Source organism: Moschus berezovskii, chromosome 12 (genome assembly GCF_049115385.1).
Source record: "Moschus berezovskii isolate FMDL1 chromosome 12, NW_MosBer_1.0, whole genome shotgun sequence".
Classification (NCBI taxonomy): domain Eukaryota; kingdom Metazoa; phylum Chordata; class Mammalia; order Artiodactyla; family Moschidae; genus Moschus; species Moschus berezovskii.
This window is the reverse complement of record NC_142471.1, coordinates 52,130,063-52,140,108: the sequence shown is the minus strand read 5'-3', so window position 1 is coordinate 52,140,108 and position 10,046 is coordinate 52,130,063. Positions and strand designations below refer to the sequence as shown.

The 10,046-nt window shown below is 41.9% G+C and overlaps 1 protein-coding gene across 1 annotated transcript; it reads right to left on the bottom strand.

Moving 5' to 3' along the window:
- Nucleotides 1–630: 630 nt before the first annotated feature.
- On the bottom strand, nucleotides 631–5,700 carry MBL2 (mannose binding lectin 2). The gene is made up of 4 exons (XM_055424314.2): nucleotides 5,520–5,700; nucleotides 5,007–5,123; nucleotides 2,299–2,367; nucleotides 631–1,010 (listed from the first exon to the last, which is right to left on the bottom strand). Exons 1-4 carry the CDS (start codon nucleotides 5,698–5,700, stop codon nucleotides 631–633), a joined length of 747 nt encoding a protein of 248 aa, XP_055280289.2.
- Nucleotides 5,701–10,046: the final 4,346 nt, after the last annotated feature.

The window sequence follows — 10,046 nt, the reverse complement described above, 5'->3', positions numbered from 1 at the left end:
CTGTATATATATGTGAGAATTCATAAATCCATTCGTTTGATATTTATGTTATTTACATAGTGTAGCAGTTCCTTAAAAAGAAAGTAAAATATAGTTTAGAAAGAAAGCAACAAAATAGATAATATCTGAGACTGAGAGAAAAGCTATGGCAATTAGGCTGGAAAGATGTCATTAAGGTTAACCCTCAACCCAAGGAGAAAGAAAGGTTCAATAGAACACAGGTGTTTAGAGTAATATAAAAATAAATCCATTTTTTTTTACCTTAGATAACTCTCAAACAAAAATGAACAGCCTAACTAAATTAGATAATTAATGTGTAATCTTACATGTAATGTCTGACTCATAGTAAACATTTTTAAATATGTTATTAGTACTCACACTATTACTGCTGTTGCTACTATTACTACTGTTATTTTGTTGTTACTGAAGTGATTATTGTTAGTGATTGGGTCTGAACCAGAAACTCTTACACCACTATAAGTCTCTTCTCGCTTTTCACTTCCACTTCTCATCATTCTCAACCCATTCTTCTCATTGTCTGTTTCCCCACAAAAGAGCAATTCAGTACTGTGTGAAATTGACATAGATTTATCTTCCAAAGCAGGTTGTAGGCACAGGAGGACTTGAGGCTTATGCTCCCTCAGAGAATTCACAGACAGTCAAAAAGGAGGAAGAACAAGCGATGTCATTCCATGTGCCATCCAACAGAAGTGCCACACAGTGCTCCCCAGGATAAGCATTGTTAGGCTCGCCGTCATTCCAGTTTTGGTAGGTCACCCACCTTCCGGTCAGATCCACAAATTGGCCTTCAGTCTCCTGATCTGTGATGTCCAGGAAGGCCTCTGCAGTGATGAAATCCTTGAGGGCCCTGTTTTCTTCAGCATTCATAGGGGTGACCACACGGCTCTGGAACTGTGCACATAGAGTCTTCACTTCATTAAAAGGCATCTTTTCACCATTGGTAAAAAATACTTTCTTCCCAACTCTTTTGCCCAGAGAGAAGATTAGCCCTAAAATGGGAAAATATAGGTGACATGGTTTGTCTCTAAGTCCAGCCAAGATATTTTTCTGGATGAAAGTTTCTATAGTACAGATGCCACATAAAATATGATATGTCCAGTTACATTTGAATTATAGAAAAGCAGTGGATTTTTTTTTAAATTTTAGTATAAAGACCTCATATGCAGTTTTTAAGACATATTTATGCTGCTGCTGCTGCTAAGTCACTTCAGTCGTGTCCGACTCTGTGTGACCCCATAGACGGAAGCCCACCAGGCTCCCCCGACCCTGGGATTCTCCAGGCAAGAACACTGGAGTGGGTTGCCATTTCCTTCTCCAATGTGTGAAAGTGAAAAGTGAAAGTGAAGTTGCTCAGTCATATCTGACTCGTAGCGACCCCATGGACTGCAGCCTACCAGGCTCCTCCGTCCATGGGATTTTCTAGGCAAGAGTACTGGAGTGGGGTGCCATTGCCTTCTCCGAAGACATATTTATACCAAAAAAAAAAATTGCTGTTGTTTACGTGAAATTCAGATTTAACTCGTAACCTTTTTTTTTTTTTTTTTTTGATTAAATCTAGCAGCCCTAACCTGAACAGATGGACTGGAACAAAGGCCTTTGTCTCTTTGGACCATATTCTAGAATACACATAATTTGGAATTCTAAGTTTTACTTTGAATATTTGTCTCAGGGCAAGTAACAGGTTAAGCCCCCTTGCCAGTTGTCAGCACCAGCAAAACAAAGGGGAAGAGGTGGAGGTCCCATTTTCAGTGACCTGTATGTGCACCGCACACTGTAATACAAGGAAACAGAATCAGCTCTCTGGTATTAGCATGCATGGATGCTCATTTGGTCAGTTGTGTCTGACTCTTTGAGGCCCCATGGATTGCAACCCGCTGGGCTCCTCTGTCCATGGGGGCAAGAATACTGAAGTGGATTGCCATTTCCTACTCCAGGGGATCTTCCCAACCCAGGGATCAAAGCTGCATCTCCTACATCTCCTGCATTGGCAGGTGGAATGTTTACCACTGAGCCACCTGGGTAGCCCTCTCTGGTATCAGATTGACTTCAGTTTATAAGTTGCCCTGCTACTCATTAGTTCTATGCTTTTGAGCAAATTGTGTACTTTTCCTTTGCCTTCCTTTTCCTTTTGTCTTCTACCAAAAGTTGTTGTGAGGATTTCATGAAATCAGAATATGAATAGACACCTATCCAGGTACTAGAAAATTAAATATATTCAATAAATGTTGTCTTTCACTTTACCAAACTTCAAGCTGCCTGAAAAGAGAGAAGGCTTACAGTTTTTGATCTGGTTCAATTCAGATCGCAGAGTTGCTCTTTCTGAAGTAGCCAGGCTAATATAGTCACCTAGAAAATTAACAAAATGAAAGAGTGTTGTTAAGAAGTTATCTTAGAACTATAAGGGGGTAGGTTACCTTTTCAAACTAAAAAAAAATTAAAATTAAAAGTTTCTTTTATATTGATATTTGCTTTTTGAAGAAAAAGAAATATCAAGAAGCAAATGAAGGAAAATTGTCTTTATTTCCATTTAACCCAAAACATGACTCTTCGTCTGTGAATGTATGTAAAGATACTTTATAGACACATACATACCCACACACACATGCAGATACATATGCTCCCTGTTGATCTGTTAATAGCATTATAGCACTCCACATGCCAAGTTAGTCACTAATTATTTTATTTCTCCAAACAGATAGCTCTATCATGGACAACACTGTGGAATAAACTAAGGAGGAATTATTATGAGCTGGCAAATATTGACTATAAAGTCTACGGAGTTTCATCTTTGGGGATGTTTTGTTTTTGTTCATTTTGTTGTTTGTTTTTCCCTGAGTTTGTCCCATTAATCAGTGAACTAGGGTTTCTCTGAGTTGCCCATTATCCATGGGGAAGGGCATGAGACATGCTGTGTGTAGTAGATGGCAAAAATAACCTCAACATGATACAGCTTTTCTTGGGAAAGGCAGTCTATTCGCCACTCCTTGAATCTGAGCTGGCCTTGTGACTTGTGTTGATCAATACAATGTGGCAGAAGCAATAGTGTATGTATCCTAAGCCTTAAGGAGGCCTTAAACCTTCTTCTCTTCCTTTTCTTGTGAATCCTGTGATCACCTCTATGTGATTAAGGCCAGGTGAGTCAACTGGAGGATGAGAGACCCATGGCTCAACCACCTTCATCACTCCAGGTGATGGGAGGACAGCAGCCAACATGTAAGTCAGACCATTGGCCATCAGTGGACACATGAGTGAGTCCAGCTGAGACCAGCAAAGAAATTACTTGATTCACAGAATTTTGATTTAAATAAATGGCTGTGTTTTTTTTTCCATGAAGTAAGAGATAACTGACATACCATATATCTACTGCTCTTGTGAAAATAAGCAAAATAAGCCCAACACATATATTCTCCCTTTTGGACCAAATTGTTTCAGCTGAAGGATAGCCAGGGCTCAGATCCTCCAGTAGACATCTGGTGAGGGTTTGGCTCTGAACGGTTTGTGACTCTATATTCAGGAATTGACAGGAATTCCTGAGGCTTTAAGTAACCTAGAGAAGCTGGAGGCTGCTTAGTCAGGAAGCAGAGCTGTGCATCTCCCCAGTGCCGGGAGCCAGCGAGGGAATCCTACCCGTGGCAAAGGTCAATTGGGGAAGAGGCCTGACAGGCAAAGGCTAATCAGGACTTGAGGAACCCCTTGGACTTACCTGAGCATCTACCCCAAAGAAAACCAGAGTCTGACTGCCTTACTACCTTAGCCCTCTTATCAAGTCCTCTAATACTTACGGGGGCTTCCCCCCAACCACCTTTCTCTGAAAACATTAATTCAGAAAACATTAATTCAGAGCTGTAGTTAAAAAGTTCTCCTTGGCTTAATAGGATTGTTCTAATCCAAGCCCCTCTGATAGCTTTCTAACTTGCATGACAAGTTTGTCTGGGCTCTTACAACTATGAGTGTGACCGTTTATAGCCTCCCAGCCATGCAAGGACAGAAAGCCTAATATTCTAAAATACAGAAATCTGTTGAAGAAGTTAAAATCAATAGAGTAGTACTAAAAAAGATTTCATTGTTGAATTAATGCTTGCTGCAAAGTTTCCTCTATTGTATCCTTAGAAATATATTAATCACATATAGAGAATATAAGTAGTAGCCTTTGATTTAACCACATCAGATCTTAAGTTAATAAATTCCTTTCTTGTAGCTCACTACACCTGTGCCTTATAGGAATGTAACCTTGTCATGTGTATAGCACCTGACTTTAGGAAAATCATCTTAAAAGAATATAAGACTTTTTCTAGCTAACTAACCTTTGTTAGGAGAGAGGGCCATAAACTGTTAGCAGGCCACCTGGCCAGAAGATGATGTAAACCACCCAAAACTTTTGTATATCATGAGACATACAAAAATGAGCCCTGATCCTGATAAGGGTCAAGACTGCTGACCCCGCGTGATTTTGGCGTGACTCTGTACCTCTCTTTCTTTATTTTTTACGTGCACAACTTACGGTATAAAAGCAGCACTGGAAAATAAAGTTTTGGGCCTTGCTCACTGAAGCTTGGTCTCCCCATGTCGTTCTTTCTCTTTTTCCGTCCTTTTCTCTATTCTTCTTTTTCTGGTTGAGATCCTTGGAGCGCTGGGCCCTCTGAGTTTACTTATCTGCCTGGGCTTCTAAGACCCACTCGAGGGGGTGCCCTGGTGGGGTGCCTCCAGTGATTTGAGAGGGCGCCTGTGGCCTACGTAAACAGAGCAAACCCCGTGCTGGGGTTTTATTGGTTTCCTGCGTAAACCAAGGAATCATCAGCCCCTGTCTCTCTCTTTCTCTCTCTCTCTCTGACGCCGACGCTGTTCATCCCGAGGATACCCTGGGCCATATCGAGGCTGGACCCCGATACCCCAGGAAGCAGCAGAAGGGGCAGGTCCCACATGATACTCGAGCCTACAGACCCCAGGGGACTTCAACCTGGACCTCGCTAAAGTAAACTCCTTACCCATATTTTCTCCAGGGTCTCTTTTTTGGCCTATTGGTCCTGGTATCCCAGGGATCCCTGGCATTCCTTGAGGTCCCATCTTTCCAGGAGGGCCCTGCAAGCCTCTGATTCCTTGACCTGTTGGAGGAAAAAGGAAACATGACTCAACATTTGTGTTCCTCCTCTATTTCTCCAAAAAACATGATGTCCAATTCCTTCCCAGGGGAAAGGAGACACTGAGTTAAGGCTAAGTTTTCTGAGCTTCTGTTTGTAAGGACCATAGAAGAAAAGCCTCCTATGTCCCATGGGATGGTCTGCCTTGAGGGTCAACTCCCTGAGCTGGCAGGACCACCAAGTGTCAGCGGTTCCTGTGTGAGAGTCTGGGATGCCAGAGTCAGAGCCGTATCTCTGTTTCAAATGATAATATGTAGTTGAGAGTAATACAAGCAGCATGAATACATTACCCTCCTCCCAATCCAGGCAGTTTCCTTTCGGAGATAAAGAGTCACAGAGAAAGAACAGCCCAAACTGTACCTGGTTCTCCCTTGGCACCATCACGTCCATCTTTGCCTGGGAAGCCGTTGATGTCTGGAGGACCACAGGCAATCACGGGGCAGGTCTTCTGGATATTCTCACAGTTCTCTGTTTTTGTGTCTGCACAAGATGCTGTCACCACAGTCAGAAGAAGAAAAGGAAGTGATGTAAACAGCGACATGGTCCTCACCTTGGTGCGAGAAAAGTCAAGGAAGATTTTCTCATCTTGTTCTGTTTATCTACACGTATTTACTGAACCTATAACCTATACTGGGCACATGTGACGTAGAGATGGATAATCCATTCCTGGCCTCCAAACTGGGAATTTGGAAATGTATTAATAAATCCTTCAATGACACTGGTTAATTAATACTTCAACAAAGTGAAGTGAAGTGAAGCCACTCAGTCGTGTCTTTCTCTTTGTGACCCCATGGACTGTAGCCCACCAGGCTCCTCCGTCCATGGGATTCTTCAGATAAGAATACTTGAGTGGGTTGCCATTTCCTTCCCCAATTATGTAGACATAAATAATTGCATTGTTGAGAGGAAGGAGTCACCAGTGGCTGTCCTCTGGTGTTACTGCAGAAATCTCTGATTATGTTCTCCGTGTCCTTTGCAAGAGCAAATAGGCATACTCATGGCCAGAGACTCATGCCTGCTAGCTTAGGGAGTAATCATGGAGACCTAGCTCTCTCTTGTACCTCTCCCACATGGGCCCAACTGCCACCTGCATCCCATCCTTATATCTGGACAGTTCTTTGCCCTCAGTGCCAGATAACCAACATCTCCTCAGTGGCAACCACTGAGCTGCAAGCTAATGATCCAGAGAGGAAAAGTCACTACTAGTTACTAACCCAGCCACAATTAACTTGAGTTTGCTTTCTCGTGATGTTTATTTCTCACTGCAAGAAAGACTTGCCAGGGGGAGAATTTTCTCTGGAAATTTTTTACTCTCTTAGCCCAGGCAGGATGCTAGATCCCTCTCTATTTCCTGACAGGTATTCTGTGTGTCCTATATGTCAAGATCACTGGCAATATTCCTTGAATACCCTTCTCATTTTTCAATCCTAACATTTCATCTGATCTTCAAAGTTCTTTTCTAGATGTCCCTTCCCCAGGAAACCTCAGCAGCCTAGGATCCAGGGTCTAATTCCTCTTGGCTCTCTTTGAAAACAAAGGTACAATCTCATTTGCAGATGTTCAGTGAATCTGGGAAAGTCCCAGATGCCCCAGCATAAGCAGAGAAAGAGGCACTCCAGCATGGTTTCTACTTGCCCTCTCCCCACCTCCCCCCACTCCAGAAAGTCTCTTCTAGGCATCCAAGATCAAGTCAAAGCCCTAACCATATGACCCAGGACCCCAGATCCATTTACCAAAATACTCACCAGGGCTTCTGCAGATCAGGGATATAGTCACAAGGAAACTGACCCTCCAGCAGGGTGCTGGCAGATGCCTTAGGGTAAGGGAGAAGGCTGGGCTTGGTAGTGTCCAATCAGCCTGGTTGACAGGGACAACATGGGACTGCCTGGCCTTCAACCCCAGATTAATAATTCTTAGGAGGATTTCCCAGGGGCTTCTGGTACAGTGCTGGGTGGCAGTTTTCTTTGATACTGCACAATTCCCTCTTCAAATTGTCAGCATTTTGACAGTTCTCATTTCTGGGCCAACATGAGTTGGTTCACACAGTTAATTGTGTCAAGATTCATGTCTTCAACAGAGAAACATAAAGATACCTATGAATGCACTCATGCTTGTGCATACTAACCATACACACACACATGCAGATGTGCACAGACACTCATCCATGAAGGCGCAGCAAACACCCTGCTGCCTTTGACACACCAAGACCACTCCTGTCTCAGGCTCTGGACTTGGTCTTCACCCAGCCTGAATGTCCTCTCTGTCATGTCACTGGCTGGCTCTTTCTCTTCTATTGAAAGATTCCTGCCTCAGAGAAACCTGTGTTGACTACTTTAACTGGTCCTGCTCTCTATAGCCTTAACTTTATTTTCTTTAATATTTCTTATATTCCATGGTGTTATATTCTATCCATTTACTTTATTTTCTAACTTTTATTCTGGTAAATATAAACAACATAAAATTTTACCATTTTGACCATTATTAGATGTTAAATTTGGCAGCGTTAAGCACATTCACATTGTTGTGCAACCTTCACCACTACTCATCTCCAGAACTTTTTCATTATCCCAAACTGAAATTCTGTACCTATTAAACAGTAATTCCTTATTTCCAACCCCAAGGTCAGCCCCAATCCTTAGTGACCGCTGATTTATTTTTGTCTCTATGAGCTTGGCTACTTTAGGTGTCTTATATAAGTGGAATCATACAAGATTTGTCTTTTTGTGACTGACTTATTTCACTTAGCTTAATGCCTTCAAGGTTCATCCATGTTATGACATGTGTCAAAATTTCCTTCCTAAGTTTAAAAAATAATTATGTGTAAATAACACATTTTGGAAACTTCATTTTTAATAGCAAATAAAAAAAGACCCTGGAAATTATCCAGTTATCGTTCAACAAGCAAATAGATAAATAAACCATGGAAAATTCTCAGTGAAAAAAAGGGGCAATTAATACAATAACTTGGATGAATTTTAAGGACATTATGTTAAGTAAAATCAATATAAACTTGGAAGCTTACAGACTGTATTGTTCTTTTCATATAATATTCTTGAAATGGCAAAAATAAATAAGGGAGGCCATATCAGCAGTTGGCAGGGAATAGGGCTTCAGGGAGAATATAAAGATTCCGAACAAGAAAGTTTCATTGTGGGTGATGGAATAATTCTGTGTCTTAATTGTGATGACTAGACAAACCTATCACTGCAATAGCATTTCGTAGAACTAAACACCAAGAAAAAAGGAATTCAGATAAATAATGGTTAAATGCAAGTAAAATCTATATTGTATTGTTTTGATGTCAGCTTGCAGGTTTTGATACTTGTAATCTGATATGTTAGATCCTACCATTGGTGAATGATGGAGGAAGAGTACCTGAGACTTTTCATTATTATTTCTTCAACTTGTCTGTGAGACTAAAATGACTTCACATGAAAAAGTTTCCAGAGGGAGACTTAGGAAGTTGTGGGTGATCTAAAGACTATCCTTGCTTTATTCCGTGCTTTGTCCGAACTTCACAATGGGAATAGTCTGTGCAATGGCTTGAATGGGAGAAAAAGTAGGCCAGGTTCCCAAGGATAATACTATTTAGTCTGAGTGGTCTTATAGTGTGAGAGCAACATGGTGAGAGATAAAGCATAAGCCAATTGATGATATGACTTACAAACTGTGTAAGACTTTGGACCTCCAACCAAAGGTCATTAGAGAAATTCCAATAGGAGAGGAAGGATCACAGTTGAATTTTTCAAATCTTGTTTTGACTAAAATGTGGAGAATGATTGGAGGGCATGAAACAGGAAAAAAGATGACCTGCAAGGAGGTACTTTGCTGTTGCTGTTGTTCAGTTGCCCAGTCGTGTCCAACTTCTTGTGACCCCACAGACTACAACATGCCAGGCCTCCCTGTCCCTCACCATCCCCCAAAGTTTGCCCAAGTTCATTTTCATTGCATGGGTGATGCCATTCTTACTACCATCTAAATGACAGATGATGGTGGCCAGAATCAGGGTAAAAGAAATTAGATCAAGGAACTAGATACATTTGAGAAATATCCATAATGTATAATTGACAGAGCTTAGGAATTGGTTGAGTGTGAAATAGTGAGCAGAAAAAGAAATTTGTTTGGGCACACAAGTTTCTGACTTGAATGTCTGAGTGCCATTCTACTGACTGAAGGAGATATAATGGATACCCTGTAAGTGGATGGCTTGAATTATCTGCCAGTGGTAAGGATAGAGGAATAACTGTGAAGCAACATCTATTCAATTCTGGACATTTCTAATAGAGCTACCATAAAATGTCCTTTTAGCTTAGGGTGGTGAGGGAACCCATCATAAGAGTTTCAAATAGAGGTTGCAGAGCCATGTGGTGAGGGTGTGGTAGAGGCCTCCAAACACCACAAGAAGTATGGATGAGACTCCCCACCCACCAGATCCTTCCAACTAGCCTGTCCTTGGCTTATGGAAGGTCTCATTTCCTTACTTCCTGCTGACCCATTCCATAGACCTGAAAAAATGTCCAGAGTGGTAAACAGCCAGATGCCTGAAGCAAAGGGCAGAGACTAAGAGATCCAGGGCTTAAAAAAGTCTGCTGGCAACTTTTCATATGTCTCCCCTATTCTTCAGCATCCAGACTTTCCCCTTATTCCTATTCCAAAGTGGCAGGAGGTTGAATGAGGCAGAGGGCTCCAGGTCAGACTGGAGGTGCTGGCTTTGATCACTGTATTTGTTTGCATTGAACACTTAGTCCAGGGGTCACAAAGCTTCCTGGAACTGAGCTGGGAAGGGGTAGACATCTGGGTGAGAGTCAGTCTGAAAGTTGAGCCACTGTTCTGGCTACAGCTGCGAGTCTCATCTCATTTCCACCGTCTCCAGGATGCCTTTCCTAT